The 22,659-nt window shown below is 52.9% G+C and overlaps 1 protein-coding gene across 2 annotated transcripts in view; it reads left to right on the forward strand.

The window, feature by feature from the left end:
- The first annotated feature begins 5,946 nt into the window (after positions 1 to 5,946).
- The window catches only part of Micall2 (MICAL like 2), a 28,435-nt gene continuing 11,722 nt past the window's right edge, over positions 5,947 to 22,659 (forward strand). For both annotated transcript variants that reach the window (XM_036172637.1, XM_036172639.1), the window contains exons 1-3: positions 5,947 to 6,242; positions 18,053 to 18,101; positions 21,769 to 21,910. In XM_036172637.1, the coding sequence (XP_036028530.1) occupies positions 6,100 to 6,242; positions 18,053 to 18,101; positions 21,769 to 21,910 (334 nt within the window). In that variant the 5' untranslated portion in view covers positions 5,947 to 6,099. The remainder of the gene's footprint in view (positions 6,243 to 18,052; positions 18,102 to 21,768; positions 21,911 to 22,659) is intronic.

The raw sequence follows: 22,659 nt of genomic DNA on the forward strand, positions 1-22,659 counted from the left end.
TGGGCTGCTGTAGCACAGTAGACAGTGGTACAGGTTGCACACTGCACATCTCCAGGGGCAGCCTTGTGGCTGATCCCGTGTGCTCCTCAGCACATGTCCCTGTGATTCATCTCTGACTGCCTCAAGGCTGTCCAGGCTCAGCCTACCTCATTCACAGGTGTGCTTTCTTGTTCTCCCAACCCTTAGAAATTGGCCACCCAAGACATAAATCCTGTAAAAATAGTACAGGGAGCACAGGGGCCAGGAATCCCTGAGGGTGTGGTGGGGTGGTGGTGGTGGTGGGGCTCACTTCGGACATTGCTGCAGCTGTAGTGATGATACTTCTGTAGCTGAAGTTTTCCTGGTCCTGCCTGGCCCACGGTCAGGACAAATCACTCTCACCCGCCAGTCCCGCAGCTGCTCGGACCCAAGCAAACACACAGAGACTTATATTACTTATAAACTGTATGGCCGTGGCAGGCTTCTTGCTATCTAGTTCTTATATCTTAAATTAACCCATTTCTATAAATCTATACCTTGCCTTGTGGCTTGTGGCTTACCAGTATCTTACATGTTGGCGGCTGGCAACTCCTGACTCGGCCTTCTTCCACCCAGCATTCTCTTCTCTCCTTGTCCCACCTACACTATCCTTCCTGCCTGGCTACTGGCCAATAAGCGTTTTATTTATCAATCAATCAAAGCAACATATATTCACAGCATACAGGACATCCCACAGCAGTCTCCTTTTTAAATGTGTCTGCGTGTCTTTCCTACATGTATGTATGTGTACCTTGTGCATTCAGTGCTGTTCTGTAGGGTTTCTTCCAAGACTGAAACATCCCATCCCACAGGGAAGTACATTAAGACAGAAGGTAAACAACAACTTCCAGAAGTCCCTGAAACTGAGTAGATTCACTAGGCCCCTCCCTCCCACTGCTCTGAGACAAGACAAGCTGCAAAGGAAACTCTCAGACTAGACCAGCTAGCTGCCTGGAAGAGGTGCAGACTAACTGAGTCACTTGGAAAGGACACTCTTCAGCCTATTGAGTTGCCTGCAGGCTCTGTGTGCCATGTGCTCTGGGTCCTCAGCTTTGGTGACCCGTCTTCCCATACTGAGGTGTGTTTCGCTGATGCACCTGCCTTTGATTCATTTCTGCTCCTGTAACTACTCACCCACATTCCTGTAACTAACCCCAATAAAACTCAATGGTTCATCAAATTGGACTTTGGTGGTATCCATACTTTGGTCTGTTGTGGACTCCCTAAGGTGAGCAGTGTGTGTGTAGTGTCTCCTCAGGAAGTCTTGCCACACAGTAAGTGCCCACTGATGTCACACAAGTGCCCATAACAAGCTCCCCTAGGACTAGAGTTATAGATAATTGTGAGCCACCATGTGGGTGCTGGAAATCGAATCCAAGTCCTTTGGAAGAGTAGACAGTACTCTTAATCACTGAGCCATCTCTCCAGCTCCCTCCCTTCTCTCTCTCTCTTCCCCCCCCTCTCACTCTCCCGCTCTCTCTTTTTCTTTCTTTCTTCCTTTCTTCCTTCCTTCCTTCCTTCCTTCCTTCCTTCCTTCCTTCCTTCATTCATTCCTTTCTTTCTTCCTTCCTTTCTTTCTTTCTTTTTGACAGAGTCTCTCTATGTAGCCTTGGCTGTCCTGGAACTCACTCTGTGAACCAGGCTGTCCTTGAACTCACAGAGATCCACCTACCTCTACCTCCTGAGTGCTGGGATTAAAGGCATACACCACCATTTACCGACTGAGCTCCTATTATTTTACATACTTAAACAAAGTTAATGCATGAACTGGCTTATTGAAGCCCATTCCCTATGGTGGGATATCTTGCTCAGCCTTGACACAATGGGGAGGGGCTAGGCTCTCCTTCAACTTGGTATGTCAAATTTTGTTGACTACCATGGGAGGCCTTACCCACTCTAAGGAGTGGATGGGGGTAGAGTGGGAGGGAGGTGAGGAGGCAGGAGAAGGGGAGGGAAGGAGAACTTGGGTTGATATGTAAAATAGAAAAAATTTTAATAAATAAATATACTTTTTAAAAAAAGTCAAATCCAGCTGGGTGGCAGTGGTGGTTCACGCCTTTAATCCCAGCACTCGGGAAGCAGATCTAGGCGGATCTCTGTGAGTTTGAGGCCAGCCTGGTCTACAGAGCGAGATCCAGGAAAGGCACCAAAACTACACAGAGAAACCCTGTCTCAAAAAAACCAAAAAAAAAAAAAAAAAAAAGTCAAATCCCCTGGAACTGGAGTTACAGACAGCTGTGAATCACCGTGTGAGTACTGCAAACATAATCTGGGTTCTCTGCAGGAATAGCACGCGCTTTAAGCTTTAACTGCTGAGTCATAGAAGTTCTTCTTAACCTTTTCCGGGATTCCGTCAGTCTTCTGCGCTTTCTCTCTCAAGGCTGCATTTCTCTTTGTCCTGAGTCTTCTCTCTCAGCATCTCTGTCTCTCTCTGTCTCTCTCTTAGTCTCTCTCTCTCTCTCTCTCTCTCTCTCTTAGTCTCTCTCTCTCTCTCTCTTAGTCTCTCTCTCTCTCTGTTGGTTTTTCAAGACACGGTTTCTCAGTGTAGTTTTGGTGTCTGTCCTGGATCTCGCTCTGTAGACCAAACTGGCCTTGAACTCACAGAGATTCATCTAGCTCTGCCTCCCGAGTGCTGGGATTAAAGGTGTGCACCACCACCACCACCACCACCACCACCACCACCACCACCACCACCATCTGGCGAGTCTTTTTCTCTTTCTCTGTGTGAGTTTCTGCCTCTGTCTCTGTGTGCCCCTGTGTCTCTGTTACTTGCAGACTGAAATTAGCAAAATGCCTTACAGGGTCCAGACAGCCCACCACCCAGGGATCAATGTGAGCCAGAAAATCTCTACTGACCCTGCATTTATTGAGTGCCTACTGTGTGCATGCTCCCTTATGGGGGGAAAAAAGCTATGCTTTCCTTTATAGTAGAAGAAACTGAGGCTGAAGGTGTTTGGGAAGGCAGTGGGTTTGACACCCACCTTCCTGGCCTCCCAGGATAGGTCTATAGGTCTGTTACTCCAGACGATGGCCATCACCCATGAAAGTTGTCTTGGTGAGAGTTGGGGCTAGGTGCCACTAGGGCAGAGGTGACAGGGTTGCGGGGAGGGGGGGGTGTTTCTCAGACAGCCACTGGGGCCAGAATTCGCACTGGTGGTGGAGGCTTCCAGTAGGATCGGCAATCACTAGCTATAAGCAGAGGAATGCAGGCTGAAGGGAAGGCAGGAAGGAGCAGAGAGGGGCACCCAAAAGACTTCAGTGGCTCTCTGGGGCTGTACAGTGGGCTCTCTGGAGAATGCTCTGTGTGGTCAGCCAAGGAACCAAGGCCCAAAGGGAACATGGCAGGGTGTGGCCAGCAGAGGCATGATAAGCAGGACGGGCAGGCTCTAGTACCTGATAAGGTTTCTGGACTTTACTCAGAAGAGAGCTAAGGGGCTTCTGGAACATTCAAGGGGGTCTGCAAGGTGCTGGTGTGATGTTGGGGCGAGATGTGGGAAGGCTGGCAATGGTGGGCAGGTTAGGGTGTTCTGGCTTGGGGGACTCTGGAAAGGCAGGTTCTGTGAGGTGCTGGTGGTGACTTCATTGGCGGCCCCAGGGGACTGTCACAAATGCCATCTGCAAGCTATTGTGGCAGCTAGGGGTGGGACGCATACAGAGGCTGGTTGGTCACATGGTGACCCTCGAGATGAGTTTGGAGCTCAGACCCTGGCATGGTCCTCTCTGCCTTTGCTCACCCTTCCACTTCTTGGCAGTTGCCTTCCTTACTAGCTTTTCCAGTTCTTGTAACTGCTGCCCTGCGGGTTGGGAAAACCCAGTTCTGGGGACCAGGCTCTGGCTGAACAGGGCGTGAAGCTGTACTTTGTTCCCTGAATGAGAACGCTCAGGCCGATCAGCTGCTTCGACTGGGCAAGGGTTGGGGCTATAATCCCAAGCCACAGGCTTATGCACTCTTTGGGATGAGGACCTCAGTGCCCACTCACAGGTCCCACATCTGCTGCCTGTACCCAGGTGCCTCCTCGATGGCAGCCCATGGCTTGGGCACGGAAAACCTGTTTTCACCCCTTGTTGAGGGTGTACAGAAGCCACTTGGCTCCAGATCAGATGCCACTTTTGGGAAACTACCTACCTTCCTAAAGGTCCTGCCTAGACAAGCCTTGGGGCCCAGTGGGGAGGTGTCACCTCACTGTTGGACAGTCTGGTCCATCTGATGACATACAGATTCTTGAGGGGGAAAAACATAGCGGTTATGGTACAGGCCTCTAATCCCAGCACTCTAGATGCAGAGGCAGGAGGATAGCTGTTAAGTTCCAGGCCAGCCTGGTCTACAGAGTGAGTTCTAGGACAGCCAGAGCTACACAGAGAAATCCTGTCTCATAAAACAACCAATCAACCAACCAACCAAAAATTAAAACCAAACAAAACAAAACCCCAAAAACTTAGAGGGCAGCCACCTGGCTAATTGAGATCTGGAAGAGACATTTTCCTTAATCACACTATCATCCACAGAGGCTTGAAGTAGAAAACAGACCCAACAAGAAAGCAGGAGGCCAAGACTCTCCTGTCTCCATAGAGACCTCTGGAGAGGCCCCCACAGCCTCTGTTTCCTCCTCCGTGAATGTAGAGAAGTTATTCTGGCCGGCTTGGCACCCCTTAGGGTGAAGGGAAACCAGGCAGCATTTTAATGTTTCAGACAGGGTCTCAGGTAGCCCAAGTCAACCTCAAACTCCATATGTATCCGAGGATGAGCTTGACTTTCTGATCCCTACTCGCTGAGTGCTGGGATTCCAGGTGTGTGCCACCACACACAGTTTATGCAGTGCTGAACGTGGGACAAGGACTATGCATGACAGGCAAGCACTCTGCCCACCACACTACACCCCAGCCTCAAACCTGACAGCTTTGTACACCCCGAAACAGGGAGCCTCCTGCTCCAAGGTTGCATTTATCCTAGCCTCTGCTTTCCCATTTGTGAAGAGGCCCTTCTTCCACGTCTGCACCGGGTGCTGGGAGGTGCCTAGTGGTACAGGCCTGTCATCCCAGCAACTCCAGAGACAAAATCAGGGAGATGGCAAGTTCAACAGTTAGTTCAAGACCAGCCTGGGTGACTTGGACTCTATCTTAATCTTTTTTTCTTTTTCTTTTTTCTTTTCCTTTTCTTTCTTTCTTTTTTTTTTTTTTAATAAAAGAACTGTGGTGGGTTGGGGCTGGAGAGATCAGTCAGTGGTCAAGAGCATTTGGTGCTCTTCCAGAGAACCTGGGGTTTAATTTTCAGCACCCACACTGCAGCATGACAAGCTCTAACTCCAGTTCCAGACAGAGAAGGGGACCTCTTCAGGCCTCTTGGGGGTACCAGGCACACAAGCGGCACAGATGCATGTGCAGATGAAAGCCCATACACAAAAAACAGAATTAAAAGCTAAAAAGAAAAAGAAAGAAAACTGTGGCTGGGGATGCAGCTCAGCGGGTGGCATGCAGGAAGCCCTGGGTTCCATCCCCAACACTGCATATAAACCAGGCATGGTGTGGTGCACATGCCTGTCATCTTAGCACTGAAGGAGGTGGAGGCAGGGGAATTACGAGCGCAAGGTCAGCCTTGCTTATATAATAAGTTAGAGGCCAGCCTGAGCTGCAGAAGTCCCCGTCTCAAGGAAAACAAAAAAGAAAACCCCGACGCCTCTGCTGGGAGTCATGGCTGAAGGCCAAGGCGGGAGCCGCCGCCCAAAGCACCCGGAGCCCCTATTCTCCTAGTCCCAGGAAGGAGGGGGCGTGGTTTTTCTAGGGCGCGGGTGTGGCCTGAGCAAACTGGGGCGGGGCGGCGGGAACAGAGGAGCCCATGCGGAGCTTGGGGCTGGCGAGCCTTGGCCTCCAGGGGGCGTGGCTATACGGGGGCGGACCAGAATGGGCGGGGCCTCCAGGGGGCGGGGACCGGCGGCCTCGCAGGCGCCTTTAGTGTAGGGCGCCGGTGGTGCTCTCTTCTTCCAACCCGGCTGGTGGTCGGCGGGTCTGGGCCTCGTCGGCTTCTCGGGCCCGAGCGGGGCCTGTGGCCAGCTCCTCGAGTCTCCAGCCCGGCCCGCCGCACGCATGGCGGCCATCAAGGCCCTACAAGAGTGGTGCCGGCAGCAGTGCGAGGGCTACCGAGATGTGAGCATCACCAACATGACCACTTCGTTCCGCGATGGCCTGGCCTTCTGCGCGATCTTGCACCGACACCGGCCTGACCTTATGTGAGTGTTCTTTGACCCCTCAGTCCGGCACCTCTGAGGTGCCGCTGCAAACGGGAAACTGAGGCCACGCCTGCTCTCGGATCCGGGTCAGAGTTTGCAGACACACCCCTCTCAGATGGGCCACCCGGGGCAGGACAGGGTACTGCAGGCATAGCCCACTCGGTGGCCCCCAAGTCTGATGCAGTCAAGTGGCCTCTGTGCAGGCCACCAAGTGCAGCTGGGCCAGGGGCCAGGACGTGGGCTGTCCAGCCGGCTTAGTCAGTGGTGACTCAGGGTAGCGTCCGCCTTCCCCTGGCTCCTTGAGAAAGGGCAAAGGAGCAGCTCCTGGGGGCCTTCTGAGACCCTGTACTGTCCCGAGGTTTGGCTCCAAAATCAGGGTCACTTGAGGTGTCTAGTGGGAGTACTGCCTCTCGCCATGCTTGTCCAGGAATCTTTGAGAAAGCAATCAAAGAGGGAAGTCCAAGCCTTTTAGCACCTTAGGGTTACGGGGGGACCATGGAGACTGGGCCACCATCCCTGCAAGTTGCAGGAATGGGCAGGGATGGGGTCTAAAGCCTTCTACCAGAGAACAGTCTTGGCATAGGAAGTTGGGAAGCAAGCGGGTTCAGTCTTGTTGAGGGACCTTGGCCCACAGCTGAATCTGGTCTGTGAGTAATTCACTTAGCAAACACTTTGGCAGACTCTGTTACAGGGACTTAGGGACTTAGGCTGGTGACCAGAGTCCTGGAATGGGACAAGATCACCTGTAGCCCATGCTCCTCTGAGGAAAGCTTTGTCCTGAGACATGGTAGAGTGGCTAAGAGTTACAGTGGCTGGGAATGTTTCTCAGGGAGGGCTTGAGGCCAAGTGAGGCTCTGGGCAGCACTTGTGGAGCCGGCTTTATTCAGGCTTCTTGCTGTGCAGACAGGGAAACTGAGGCTGAGAAAAAGAAAACAAAAACAAAAACTCTCGTTCAGATTACACAGCATGGCAACCAGAGACAGGCCAGGTACCACCTGGCTCCCTTGTGCCAAGCTTTGCTCTGCTCGGGAAGTGGGAATCTTGAGCAAGAAGCAGTATTCTGCCCTATGGTTGTGAAATACATCCCCCTTCCCCCGCCCCTGCCCTGAGCTGCTTGGGGAGGCCCCGTGGCATGGGCCTCAGTCAGTCTCAGGGAGGCGTGGCAATTCAGCTACTCTCAGGGAGGTGGATGGTGTGAGTTCAGTGGGCCATCAGCTGTATGGCAAGTGGAAAGCTTTGATGAATGATGGGCCAGGGATGTCGACCTTGGAAGATGGACTTAGCCAGGTCTCTCCGGGTGGTGAAGGGGGAGGCTGGATGCTGATCCAGAGCAGGGAGCCTAGATGACAGATTTTCAGATGGAGGAGTGATGGTGTTGGTGTTGGCTGGCCCAGCAGCCTCAGTTGGTAACTCGACAGGGACAGGACCTTTGGAGATACAGTAGTGCCCACAAAGAGGAGAGGTGCACAGGCAGAGATGTTTGTCTGTGTACTTGTGTGTGCATGCATGTGCCGGCACCAGCAAGTGTCAAATATTTGCTTGTTTAACTCACAGTTACTGAGTGCCTGCTGTATACTGTGTAAGATCACCTTGGTCCCCAATGTGCAGGGAGCAACTTCCTGGTCTCAGAGACAGAAGTTCAAGGTGACGACAGGGAACCAAGGGGCTGTGACAGGAAGGAGGCTGGAGGAAGAGGCGCCTGCTGAGTTCCACTCTGGGTGGGTTATCTCACACTTTCCTGACTTCCTTGCTGTCTGTCCCAGCTCCAGATGATGGAGGAGTTCTCTTAGTTAATGCTGTGTGGAAGCTGGAGGTGGCTAGAGCTCCACAGATAAGGGCATGCCACTGGAGCTCAGTAGATGTGGTAGAAGCTTGGGAGGAACCTCTGTGGATACGGAAAGAGTTTAGAAGTGACAGAACCAGGGAGTCCAGAGATGGGGACATGAGCTAAGGGACACCCTGGATCTTCCAGAAGCTGGGAGAGATAAGAAGGACCCTTCCCTGGAGTGAGTATGACCCTGCTCCGCCTTGACAGTAGATACCCGGCCTTTGGGAATCGGAGGACACATATTCCTTGGTGTGGTCATCTGAAACAGCAGCGCTGGAAAAGGAATGGGGACTTTGGCAGCAACCAGAGTGGCTGATGTGGTTCTCAACCTGTGGGTCTCGACCCCTTTGTGGGTCAAACGACCCTTTCACAGGTCATACCTACAAATCAGATATCCTGCTTATCAGATACTTACATTACGATTCATAAATATGGTGTGTGTGTGTGGGGTCACTACAACATGAGGAACTGTACTAAAGGGTCGCAACACTAGGAAGGTTAAGGACCACTCTTCTAAAGTGTGGCTGAGTACAGGAGGAGGGACTACCATCTGAATCTAAGCCTTAAAATCCCCCAGCGTATGCTGGCAAGACAACTCAATGGGTAAAGGGACTTGCCTCCAAGCCTGATGACCGGCCTTGGATCTACAGGACTCACCAAAGACTGTCATTTTACCTGCTCATGTGCACAGTGTTTTATGTGTCTCTTCCTCCAAATAAGTAAGTGTAAAAAAGCCCCTAGCCTGGGCTGGAGAGATGGCTCAGAGGTTAAGAGAACCGACTGCTCTTCCAGAGGTCCTGAGTTCAATTCCCAGCAACCACATGGTGGCGCATAACCATCTGTAATGAGATCTGGCGCCCTCTTCTGTATACATAATAAATAAATCGTAAAAAAAAAAAAAAAAAAAGCCCCCAGCCTGTGTCCTGCCATACTCTGACCCAGGTGGTGGTGGGGGATGTCTCACTGCAACGTAACTATCAGGAGGGCAGGAAAAGTGTGATGGACCACAGGTACAGAGGGCCTGTCCTCTCTGAGGAGCCCTGAGGTCAGGCTTGGCAGGGGTGGGGGGCAGGCCCCCCGTACCCCAGTACTCTAGTTCACTTCTCCTTCCCCTGAAGACCCTCTGGCAGCAGGAAGGTGGACATCCTGTCTCCTTGTCTCCAGCTTTGCCACCAGGAAGTCCTTCCCTTTGTCTGACCTCAGAGGTTCCTCCTGCCTGCTGAGTGTGCTTCCTGTGGCCCTTGGTGGAACGCAGCTGTGAGCGAGCAAGCCTGGGCATGGAGCCAGCCAGGTGGGGCCAGGCTGCAGGCAGTGAGCTCACGTGTGTTGTGTCCCTGACGTCCCTGACCCTCCCACGTCGCTGGGCCCACGGGACTGAGGAAATAGGTTTTCCAGTGAGGCCACCTGGGCCAGCTCCCTGCTGAATGCCACGTGTCCCTGCTCCGCCCCAGAGCCTGGGTTTTCCACAGAATTTAAGGGTGCCTGCCCACAAGGACATTTCCGCAATGAAGCCACCCTGCAGCTGCCAGGTGAGGGCTGGGAAGCCACCCTGCACAACAGCCCAGCCCACACCTCTGGTCAGCAGCCCTGCCCCCAAAGTAGGGAGCCGCAGGTCAGCTTCCCTTTGAACCTCACCCGGAGATACCATAGGGCTCTAGTTGGGCCATGGGGCCAGAGGCAGAGTATCCTGTGGGTCTGAGCCAAGAGGTGGGGAAGTTGTTTCTTGGAAGCTCCCCTCTGGTGGGAGAGTCCTGTGGGATCCTGAAATTGAACTCAGGTTGTCAGACATGTATGGAAGAACAGTCTTGCCAACCTGTCTTTCTCCCCCCAACCACACTTTTTTTTTGAGACAGAGTCTCATTATATAGCCCTGAAGGCTGGGAACTCACCATGTAGACCAGGCTGGTCTTAAACTCTCAGAAATCCACCTGCTTTTGTCTCCCAAGTGCTGGGATTAAGGTGCATGTTACCATGTCTGGCATCTTTTTCTTTTGCCAAAATGGGGGTCTCATGTAATCCAGGCTGGCCTTAAACTCAATATGTTGCCAAGGCTGACCTTGAACTCCTGATCCCCCTGCCTCCATCTCCTGAGTGGTGGGATTACAGATATGCAGCTCTATGCACAATTTATGCAGTGCTGGGGATAAATGGAACCCAGAGCTTCATGCATTCTAAGCAAGTATCCTACCAATTTAGCCACACCCCCAGCCTTAATGATAACATTCTATTGTTTATTTGGAGACTGGGTCTTGGAGACAGGGTCTTGATAAATAGTCCAGGCTGGTCTAGAGCTCACTGCATAGCCCAGGCTGGCTCAAACTTGGGTCAATCCTCCTGCCCTAGCCAGTGAATGCTGGGATTATAGGTATGCACTGCCATGCATGCTATAAAGCCAGAGTTCTGTGGAAATTTCCAGCTCTTGGTCATGGGTGGGGTGACCTGAAGGTCCTCAGGGCCCCTGCAGCTCTGGAAACTAGTGTTGAGGCCACTGCTAGAAGCAGCAGGTGGCTGAGGCAGCCTTGGCAGGGGTCCCGTGGGTGGGCGCCTTTGACTCTGTCTAGGCTATAGACTCTCCTGCTGAAGGTCAGGGGTTTCATAGGGTGTGTGCTCTATCCCAAAGCTTCCCTGGCCAGAGCTGAGAGTGGACCAGGCAAGGCCAGCTTCCTTCCCTCCCACAAAGACTTTGGCCAGCAGGAAGCTGCTTGGGCATAGAGGCCTTCTGTTCTCCAGCCCGAGGCTGGCTGCCCAGACCCCTGCCACTGCCTTCCGGCTAAAACTGTCCAGGATTGTGGCAGGGGGCTACTGCCCTCCCAGGGGACAACCCAGCCTGGTGCTGGCCTTCCAGAGGCCTTGTTCCCTATGCCTGGTTCCCAGGCTCCTTGGAGGGAGGCTGTTCTCTTCATCATCCTGGTCAGTCCTCTTGGTTTCACACTCACCCTGAGCCCTTCGCCACTTTGGAGCTCTGTGTGTGTGTGTGTGTGTGTGTGTGTGTGTGTGTGTGTGTGTCTTCTCTTTGCCTTCTTGCCATCGGGATTAACTCCAGATGTGCTGGATTTGCCTAGAGATAACATTGAGCTGGGAATTCCCCTCCCAGCCTGGTGCCTACCCCTGCATATTTGAGTTTTCTTCCAAGAAACACAAGAAGGAGAAGTCAGCCATGTGGGAATCTAGAAAGGGGGGTGACTATTCCTAAGGATCCCCTTGGAGGTGCTGGGGGTGTGGAGGCTGGCTTCCTCCACAGCTAAAGCTCACAGGGGAGGGGGTGGGACACCAGGATGTGTCATTGTGTTTGATAGATGGTGGCCTGGTTGTTCATGCTTCAGGCCATTTGGCCATCCACACACTGGTGGGTAGCTCTTTACCCCATAGCTTTATTTATTTGTTCAGTTTGTGATGAAATGAAATACATTAGGGACTGGGGAGGTGTGGACCCAGTTCAGTCCCCAGCACCCGTGTACAGAAGCCGGGGATAGTGGTGTGCACTTATAATCCCAGTGCTGGGGAGGTGGAGACAGGAGACTGCCAGGACTTGCTGGTTAGCCAGCTGGTTCTAACTGGCAAGCTCCAGGCCCCAGTGAGAGACCCTGTCTCAAAAAAATGGGATGGACATCTCCTGAGGAATGAAACCCGGTTGATGTCCGGCCTCCATATGTGTTCATACATTTGTGCACCCACATGAACCCTTCTGTACCACCCCCACGTACAGAAACATGAAATAAAGGGAAGAAGGATAAGAGAATGCCAAAACCTTCCTTAAGATGTCTCGAACAAAGGAATCTAACAAATGAGGTGCTGTATGCTGCTGGTCCCAGCACTTAGAGGCTGAGGCAGGAGGATCTCAAGTTCCAGGTTGGTTTGGGTGGTGGAGTAAGTTCCAAGCCAGCCTGAGTTGCGTTGCCTGCTCAGGGAGTCTCAGTGAACTCAGAGGCTGACAGCTGGGGTGGAGCTTTGTGGTAGAGACTGCGGTACTGGAATGATAAGGGAAATTGGAGGTTTGAGATGGGCGTATGGGCAGGGCCCGTTCTTCGGAGGCTGTGGAGGAAAGCTTCGCTTATCTCTGTTGGCTCATGTACAGCCTGCTGTGGTCCCTTATGTCCCCCCACCCTCCCTGTGTGCCTCTGTCCAAAGTTTCCCCTCAGCACTGGGACACAGGCACCTGGGGTCAGGCTGCCCCAGTGACCTCTTATTCACTAGATCACCTCTGTGATGACCCTGTCTCTAAGTACTGGGAGGTACTAGGGTACCATGAATGCATGTGTGCCTTCACGTGTGCCCCTGCACATACATGTGTGTGTGTGTGTGTGTGTGTGTAAGAGTTCTTGGACGCTAACCACCTTGTTATTTATTGATTGATTGATTGATTGGTTTTGGTTTTTTGAGACAGGGTTTCTCTGTGTAGCTTTGGAGCCTTTCCTGGAACTTACTTCTGTAGCCTAGGCTGGCCTTGAACTTACAGAGACCTGCCTGCCTCTGCCTCCTGAGTGCCACCACCACCCAGCAATAAATGTATTATTTTATTTTATGTATGTCTGTGCACCTACAGTTGTGAGCCTCCATGTGGATGCTGGGAATAGAACCGGGGTCCTCTGACAGAGCAGCCAGTGCTCTTAACCACTGAGCCAGCTCTCCAGCACACATTTTTTAAAAAGATTTTTAAATTTTATTTTATGTGCAGGAATATTTTGAATGCATATATGTCTGTGTGCCATGTGTATGTATCTGGTGCCTGTGGAGGTAGGAAGAGGGCTTGGGATCCCTGCAACTGGAGCTCCAGATCATCGTGAGCCACCATGTGAGTGTTGAGAACTGATTTGGTCCTCTGCAAGAGCAATAAGTGTTTTCAACCACTGAGCCGTCTCTGCAGCCCCCACCTTGTTTTTTGAGACAGAGTCTCTCACTGGCCTGGAGCTCACCCAATCGGCTAGACTGGGGGACCAGAAAGCCCCAGAAATCTTCCTGTCTCCACCTGGCCTGCACTGGAGTTACCAGTGTGAACCACCACACTTGCCTTTCCACATAGGTGCTGGGGATTGAACTTGGGTCCTCATGGCGGCACACAGGCAGACATGGTACTCAGTGAGCTGAGAGTTCTACATCTAGATCCACAGGCGGCAGGAAGAGAGACACTGGACCTGGCGTGAGCATTTGAAACCCCAGATTCCACTCCACCAGTGACACACCTCCTCCAACAAGCCACATCTCCTAATCCCTGTGAAGTAACCACTCTCTAATGACCAAGCATTCAAACCACCAAGAGTTCATTTGGCTTATACTTTCAGTTCACCCTGTGTCATTGAGGAAAGTCAATGCAGGGACCCAGAGGCAGGAACTGAAGCAGACACCATGGAGGAATGCAGCCGACTGGCTTGCTCCCATGGCTTCCTCAGCCTGCTTTCTTATAGCACCCAGGTCATCTGCTCAAGCTGTGTATGTGTTTGTGCACAGCCCACATGGGATATGCCCTACCACATCAATAATTAATCAAGAAAATGTCCCACAGGCTTGCCTCCAGGTAATCTGATGGAGGCATTTTCTCAATTCAGTTCCCTCTTCCCAGATGACCCTCACCTGTGTCAAGCAGCCATCAAAACTAACTAGCACAGGGACCTAGAGAGCCCCGCCTGGCTATCCGACCCTGTCTCAAACAATAGCTTTGATGCACCCGCTGTAAGAACCAGTTTGGAATATGATGCTGGATCCATGCTGGGTGCTTGATGCTTTCTGGGAAGCTGGCCATAAAGGGCTTCCTGCAAGGATGGTCAGCCCCTACTTGATGGGCTCAGTCAGAACTCCAGGCATGGCTCACACCTGTAATCCTAGCACTTGGGTGGAAGAGGTAGCAGGATCAGGAGTTCAGGGTTATCCTGGGCCACAAAGTGAATTTTAGACTATCCTGGGCTGCGTGAGATCCTATCTCAAAAATGAGTTGAGTAGGAGCTGGAGAGACGGCTCATCAGTTAAAAAAGAACCAGAGTTCAATTCCTAGCACCTACATGGCGGCTAACAACTGTCTGTAACTCCAGTTCCAGAGGATCCAAGGCCGCCTTCTGGCCTCTGAGGACACTGCACACACATACACAGACATGTGGGGGCAAAACACCCATGACATGAGAGGCATACATATTAAAATAAGGCTGGATGGTGGTGGTGCATACCTTTAATCCCAGCACTCAGGAGGCAGAGGCAGGTGGATCTCTGTGAGTTGGAGGCCAGCCTGGTCTATATAGTGAGTTCCAGGACAACCAGGGCTGCTACCTAGAGAAACCCTGTCAGAGAAAACAAAACACAAACACACACACACACACAACAAACAAACAAAAACAAAACACAAAAACAAAAACAAAAAAACCAAAACCAATAGATAAATAAAATTTTAAAGCATAAATAAATAAAGCTACACAGAAACTCCAGGGCCAGAGAGATGGCTTAGTGGGTAAAGGTGCTTTCTACACAAACCCGGTGACCTGAGTTTGATCTCAGAACCCACATCCAAATGAAGGAGATAATCAGTTCCAAAAAGCTGGCCTCCGATGTCCACACATAGAAAGCAGACATTCCGCTCTCCACATCATGTTCACACACAGTACTACTAATAATGAAAAAGAGTTCTAAGGTAGTCCTGATGGACTGCCCTGTTGGCTAGCTCAGGCCTCAGAAATTGAGGGACAGACATGCTACCTTCTGTACCCCGTGCCAAGGGGGACATGAGCTCAGGGAATGGGAAAGCAAAGATATATACATGTCCACCTGGGGACCTGAGTGTCCTCAGGGGACCCTGGCCAGTGTGTCAGGCAAAGCCAGGGAACAACTTGGTTTGAGGCTGGGCCTGGTGTCAGTAGCCTGTGGTGCCTGAGGGACTGGCCAGGGTGCTTCCCTTTGGTCATGGGAATTAGCTGCAAATGAATGTGCCGCCTCAGTCTATGAACCATGCCCCTTCTCAGAGCGGCCGCGGTGTTGGGGTCTGGAAGACTCTGGAGTACCTGGAACTGTGGGCTAATGGAGCTGCAGGGAGGCGCTACCCCTCTCCGCCCCAGTTCAGAGGCGAAAGTAGGAGGCTGGTAGCTGGTGGCCTCTTCCTGCTCTGTTTGGAAACAAAACACAGCTTGTTGTCCAGCCTCCTAGCAGTAGCCATTTAGGTCAGTGACCCTGGGCTCTGGAGAAGGGCTTGTGCTTTCCAAGGGGTGGGGGATGGGAGAGACCCGTGTGGCTGGAGGACTCTGGATTGTCGGGTGCAGGCTGGACACTCACATGCCTGTCCTTGGATGGTCTAGGAACACCTGGGGACATCTGGGGACAGGCTCAGGTGGATGGTGCCCACACAGGTGCATGGAGGCCACCCAGACGTCTGGGGCCTGACACCCGCCCTTCCCAGCTCTTGTCGATTGTTGGCTTACCTCTCACTGTGCGGGTGGTCTTGGCATCTGGGACGCGTTATCGGCCGGAGGTGGTCCTGGCCGGAAGTGCCGAGAGTTTCCTGAAGGGCTGGGCAGCTGGCAGCTGGCTGGCTGGGCTGAAAGCTGAAGGGGGAAGTTTTATAAGGAGGGAGGGGGGCCCACTGCAGCCCCCCACTCCACCATGTGGCAGGTCTGGACAGTCTCCTTTTACTTGGTCTATAAAATGGGCTCGCAGCCCTGGCTTCTGTGGGTCCACCTCATGTTGTAGAACTCGGCAAGGCCTGATTTCTGCTGGCAGACTGGCTTCAGAGCTAGGCTGTCCCGGGTCAGGTGGCTGTAGGCACCCAGAACCTTCCTCCTTCATTAAGACATGCCTGTGTATTGGGGCTCTGACTGTCACATCTGATCAAGCAGTGTCCCCAACAAGACTCAGATTTGGGGCTGGGATGGAGCCCAGTAGTAAGAGGTGTTTTTAGTATGGGTGAGGCCCTACTCTATCCCAAAAACCTCAAGGGAAGGGAGAGAGGGAGGGAGGGGGAAGGGAAAGGGAAGGGAAGAGGAGAGGATGGACTGAGGAGATAGCTGAGTTGGGAAAGCATTTGCTGTGCATGCACGAGGCCCTGAGTTCGAGGTTGAGAACCCATAGAAAAAGGCAGGTGTGGTGGCACTCATCTGTAATCTCAGGGCTGGGGCTACGGTGGTTGGAGACAGGAGGATCCCTGGAGTCTCCAGCCCTCCTGGCAGAATCAGTGAGCTTCGGGTCTGGGAGACCCTCAAAAAGTCAGGTGGAGAGTGATTGAGGAAGACACATGATACTGACCTCTGGCTTCCACGAGCATCGATGCACAAATAAGTGTGCACACACACATACATAGAAGACAGAGAATATAACACAGTAGTGTCATGCTTACTTAGCGTGGGTGAAGCCCTAAGTTCAATTCCCAGCAGAAAGAAAAAAAAAGAAAGAAAAAAAAATAAAAGGAAAAGAAGTTTTAGGCTTGGGATGGCAAAAATGAGTCAGTGGGTAAAGGATCCTGCTACCAAGCCCGATGACTAGAGTTCAATTAGAATTCACATGGTGAAGAAGGGAACTGACTCTATCCTCCACACACATGCATGGCACACCCACGCACAAGTACACTGACTACATAGATAAAATGTCATCAATATTGTAAATAGAAAAATAAAGACGAAGGAAAAGAAAGAGAATTCAGTCTCTGAAGCTGGTTGTTCTCACAGGCAGGGCAACTGGGGTCCCAAGGGAAGTGGCCTGCCAGAGGCAGACACTAAGAAACAGGACACAGTGTTTGGTCAGAGACCCTTCCTCTGTGCCAGGAAGCTTCCAGAACAATTTAGGTCACTCAAGCAGAGGCAGCTGCCTCCTGGGACCCACAGACCGCAAGTGGATGGATGGACAATTGCTCTTTAACCGGCTCCCCCAGAGATGCCAGCAGGCTCTGGCTATCCTGTCTTGGCAACATGGGGCCAGGCATGGCAACTTTCAGGTGGGCCGGGGTGTGTCATGTTGGGTGTGTCAGGGCATGTTGTGGCATGTGCATGGATGGGGCCCACTGGGTAGCTGGGTGGGTGGCACCCTTGGGTTCTCCAGGAAAGCTCTACTGTCCAGGCTGCTTGGGGTACCACCTGGGGTACTTCCTAGGACCCGGTGGTCATACATGGACTCATTTCTGAAGCCCTCCCAGGGACCAGATGGGGCATCTGAGGAATACCAAGTCACACCTTCCCATGAATGAAAGATAGAATGGTTGACCCTTCCTCCTGCTGAGTGTCTTGCAGGTGCCCCCCAAGCCTCTCTGTGTTTACAGTGTTTCAGCCCACAGGACCTGTGGGCGGTGAGGAATTAAGTTTTTATGAGCTGGTCAGAACAGCGCCCCCTGCAGGAGGTGCCACAGAATTGTAAGTGGTGACCAGGTTGACATATGGACAGAGTCACCGGCTAGCCCTGTGGCATTCCGCCCTCTGTAGGTCAGCTTTGTTCCCCAATTAGGGCCTCTCATGTTCACCCCATGTTTTCTGCGTTGGAAGGGGCCTACTCTGAGCTGTGTCTTAGCTGGCCTGCCCTGGGCTGGTGGCTGTACCTCTCTGTATTTGTCTCTTGCTGCTTCTGATGGGGTCAGGAGTGGCGAGCAAGGACTCAGTCTCCTCAGGGGTTAGAGGTGGGGGTCGATCTGGGGGCCCACTGTGGGTCACCAGTGCCCAGACGATAGGAGGTCGTGACATCCTTGTGGTCAGAGGAGGTCACCAACCAGACCTGGCACCAGCCTGGCCATCGTGCCTTTGCTCAAGACCTGTTGAATTCATGGCGCCACTCCCAACCTCAGTTTCCCCATTTGGGCAAGATGGCCCCGAGGCCCTGCTTCCTTCTTAGAGTTGAGTGGCTTTGGACATCAATGCTTTGTTTTGTTGAGACAAGATCTCCCTATAGAGACCTGCCTGTCCTGAAACTCGCTATGTAGACCAGGCCAGCCTTGAACTCACAGAGATCCACGTGCCTCTGCCTTCTGAGTGCTGGGATGAAAGGTGTGCGCCATCACACCCGGCTTGACATAAGTGTTTTTATCTTCTAGAAACTTCAATGCCCTCCGGAAGGAAAACATTTACGAGAACAACAAGCTGGTGAGTTGGCTAGCTGAAGCCTGTTGTCTGTCCTCTAAGTCCTCTGCTTCAAACTCCTAGCTCTTATCTGAAGGGCCATTGCACCTCAGTGGAGTGAGCCTTCTGCCAGGCTATCCAGGGCTCCCATTCTGGGGATTTGGCCTCCCCACAGCTCCTCAGCCAGTCCCAAGCTGGGCAATCGGTGTTCTGAGATCAACATTTGATCTTGGATGCTAGGCCCCATGGACTCCTCTCTTCCTCACTGGGACAGTGAGGCCCCAGGGAATAGCAGCCAACCTCCTTTCTTGTGGATGGCCTGGCTGATCTACCCAGGGCAGAGCAAGGCCCCTGGAAGCTGTGGGAGGGTAGGTCCTGGGGGTAGGCAGGACCACCTTCCCTGGCCCCTTGACTTAAGACCGACTCTGTACTCCCATTGTGAGACCCTTCCATGTGCCAGCCTAAGTCACCCTGCTACAAAATATGCCCCACTTGTGGTCCCTTGAACTGACACACATCTTACTCCAAGCCAAGCAGGGTCTGCATGGGCCCCTGATACTGGCATCTCTGGGGAGGACTGAGACAATAGACATGAGATGCTTTACCTGCCCAGGTAGGGCAGCCTCTGTAACTTAATTAGTATGAAATACAGGTAAAGACTCAGTTCCGGGCCGAGCCTAGTAGCACATGCCTTTAGTCCCAGCACTGGGGGCTGGGATAGGGCTCATTGAGTAAGACTGTTTGTGGAACAAATGTGGAAAACCCACATGAGTGTGACAGCTGGCCTGTAATGCCAGTGCATGGGCGGTGGAGACAGGGGACCCCAAGAGCAAGCTGTCTAGCCAGACAAGCCCAGTTGGCTAACTTGGGATTCAAGTGAGAGACCCTGAATCAATACATAAGGTGGGGAGTGATCAGGAAGACATCAGTGTCAACCTCCGGCCTCTACATACACGGGCACATAGTATACACACACACTGCATGACATGTACACCCATGCACATTTGAATGTTCGTGCACATACACCCCCACCCCACATACCATGCATATAAAAAAAATAAACATAAGATAGAGAACAATTTCAGGAATCATCTGACCTTGACCTCTGGGTGCCATATGCATGTATGCATGCACACATGAACATACACAGGCATACATACACACAAGTCAGTTCATTGGGTGTTGGCTGCATTGCAGAACACTGCTCTAATAGCACTGGGTGTGAGATGGGAGATGAAGCTGGGATGCATGGATAACTTGGCAGATCTGTGGATGCTCTCAGGAAGTCATCTTGGGTGGAGTAACTGTGTGGGCGACAGAGTGCTGGGCAGGACATGCAGTTGAGGGGCCAGGGAAGGGTGGGGTCTTGAGGCAGGTGCAGGGCATGGTGGAGAAAGGACTTTGGGCTTTCCCTTCGAGCCAGTGAAACTGGACCCCTGGGAAGCATGGACTGGAGGCTCTCCTTCTCCAGACTCTGCAGGAGAAAGGAATGTCTGGGGAGGAGGTCATACAGAGGGTACACATGGCCTTCAGTGGGAATGGCCTGATCCTGAGCCTGTTCTGAGGGTCAGAGGAGATCTGAGGCTTGGTAGGAGTGTGGAAGGAGACCCTAAGGGGCTGCACACATGGGAACAGCATAGGGACCCCAACTTGGCATCCACGTGGAGGCCACACAGGCATCTGGAAAAGGAGCCTCAGTGAAGGAAACTATAAGAGAGCCCTGTGAGTCACCAGGGAACCAGGGCCAGGATACCAGTGACCTCTGCCCTGGGCTAAATGGAGCTGGTGGAGTTTTACATTTTTTAGATTTTTTATGTATTTTGTTTTTCAGTACTGAGACTTAAACCCAGGGCATACATACTAGGCAGGTGCTTTACCACTGAGCCACACCCCAGCCCTTCATTGGGGGATTCTAGGCAGGTGCTCTACCACTGAGCCACACCCCAACCCCTCACTGGGGGATTCTAGGAAGGTGCTTTACCACTGAGCCATACCCCAGCCCCTCACTGGGGGATTCTAGGCAGGGGCTCTACCACTGAGCCACACCCCAGCCCCTCACTGGGGGATTCTAGGCAGGGGCTCTACCACTGAGCCACACCCCAGCCCCTCACTGGGGGATTCTAGGCAGGTGCTCTACCACTGAGCCACACCCCAGCCCCTCACTGGGGGATTCTAGGCAGGTGCTCTACCACTGAGCCACACCCCAGCCCCTCACTGGGGGATTCTAGGCAGGTGCTCTAACACTGAGCCACACCCCAGCCCCTCACTGGGGGATTCTAGGCAGGGGCTCTAAGGCTGAGCCATACTCTCAGTCCCCTTTTTAATCTTTATTTTGAGATAGTATTCCTAAGTAGGCCTGGCTGGCCTTGAGCTCATTCTGTAGCCCAGCATACTCTTGAATTCATAATCATCCTGCCTCAGCCTCCTGAGTAGCTGAGATAGGCCTGCAGCCACAGTTGGCAATTTGCAAACTTGGCTTGAGTGGATGGAGGTCACCAGCAACCTGAGGCGGGTCTCTCAGTGAGACCAAGAGTCAGATGGGGACAGGGAATACAGAGGGAGCCTGAGGGCTTGCTTAGTGAGGGAAGCAAGTGGGTAAGTCAGTAATTGGAGCCTCCCTGGGGCTTTGGTGCTGGAGGTGGGCGGCAGCCAGTGAAGGGAGGCACTGAGCTGTCAATCTACCCGGCTGGTCTGCAGTAAGTGCTCTGCATGTGTGGGTTCCTGGCCTTCCCAGCCCAGTGCATCCTGTCCCCATCACAGGGATCAGCCACACCATGGACAAGCTGCTCTAAGTGGCTGACATTTGGCCAGCAGGGCTGTAGAGGCTCAGAGCTGTTTTCTAGAGTGATAAAGCCCAGGAGTGGGGTGAGCACCTACCCCCAAGAGCCTCCTGGAGTCAGGCTGGTTAGGATAAGCCTGTACCACCTAGTCCTAGCCACTTGGGAGGCTGAGGCAGAAAGATTATGAGTCCAGGGCCAGTGCTAGCACTGGGGGTGTGGCTCAGTGGTTGGGTACCTGCCTAGAATCCCCCAGTGAGGGGTTAGGGTGTGGCTTAGTGGTAGAGCCCTTGCCTAGAATCCCCCAGTGAGGGGCTGGGGTGTGGCTTAGTGGTAGAGCCCCTGCCTAGAATCCCCCAGTGAGGGGCTGGGGTGTGGCTTAGTGGTAGAGCCCCTGCCTAGAATTCCCCAGTGAGGGGTTGGGGTGTGGCCCAGTGGTAGAGCACCTGCCTAGAATCCCCCAGTGAGGGGTTGGGGTGTGGCTTAGTGGTAGAGCCCCTGCCTAGAATCCCCCAGTGAGGGGTTGGGGTGTGGCCCAGTGGTAGAGCACCTGCCTAGAATCCCCCAGTGAGGGGCTGGGGTGTGACTCAGTGGTAGAGCATCTGCCTAGAATCCCCCAGTGAGGGGCTGGGGTGTGGCTCAGTGGTAGAGCACCTGCCTAGCAAGTTGGAGGCCCTTGGTTCACAGCACCTGCCCCCAACATAAAACTAGCCCTCTGGGTCTGATCTCCTGAGGAACATCTGTTGCAACATTGAACCTTTGTACAAGTGGAGATGATGAACCTGGGAGGTCACTTGGGCAGGAGTTCTTGGACTTGTAGCCCAGGCTTCTTTGTACCTTCTTGTTCAGCTGGGCTGGTAGCCCAGCAATAGTTCTTTCCAGTATCTGCCCTTCTGATTCAAACCCCTCTCCAGGCCTTCCAAGTGGCAGAGGAACAGTTGGGCATCCCAGCCCTGCTAGACGCTGAGGACATGGTGGCCTTGAAGGTTCCAGACCGGCTGAGCATCCTCACCTACGTGTCACAGTATTACAACTACTTCCATGGCCGGTCCCCAAGTGAGTCCCTGTCCAGGAGGGCCCTCCCATGCCGGGTGCATGGTTGACTGCCGACGCATCAGGACCACCAGCCCATGCTGCAGTTCTCTCTCTCAGGCTCCATGCCCACCCTCAGTCCCCATGCCACGGCACTGAGCCCTAGGGTGGGCAGTGATACAGGGAGGGTATCTTCTGGAGACTACTCATGTGGGTCCTCATAGCTGTGTCTGTTACCAAGGCAACCAGAGGCCTTTGTACAAGTATAGAGTGAGGCCCCTGGGCTCTCTTATTCCCCAACCTGGTCCTGCCGGGGAACACTAAGGAAGTTTGCTTGTGCCTACTGTGTGCTTCTAGATGCACGGTTGTCCTGGTCTTTCTATCCTCTTTGCCCACCTCAACCCCCACGGTCTTAGGCAGCTGTCAGAATCATTTGGGTGACTCATGGTGGACTGTGGCAATGGAAGCTGTGTGGCCCAGGCAGGGCGGACAGACTGGGTCTTCACCCAGCCAGTGGGGAGCTGTTTGGCTTCATGCACCACATTCCTCTTATAGCTTTAGAAATCTCCGGAATCCCCCTGGGCCGAGGGCCAGCCCGGAATGGTGGTTTGGAAACAGAAAAGTCCCTTTCCATGACCCCAGATGGGGTTGTCGGCTGGGAGATGGGGTGAGGGCCAGGCCAGGGTTTGCTGGAAAGAATGTGCCCTGGGGCTGTCCTTACCCAGCTCTGCACCCCGCCAGCTGTTGTCCTGGGAGGCCCATGCCTTTCACTG

This window comes from Onychomys torridus, chromosome 22, assembly GCF_903995425.1.
Source record: "Onychomys torridus chromosome 22, mOncTor1.1, whole genome shotgun sequence".
Classification (NCBI taxonomy): Eukaryota; Metazoa; Chordata; class Mammalia; order Rodentia; family Cricetidae; genus Onychomys; species Onychomys torridus.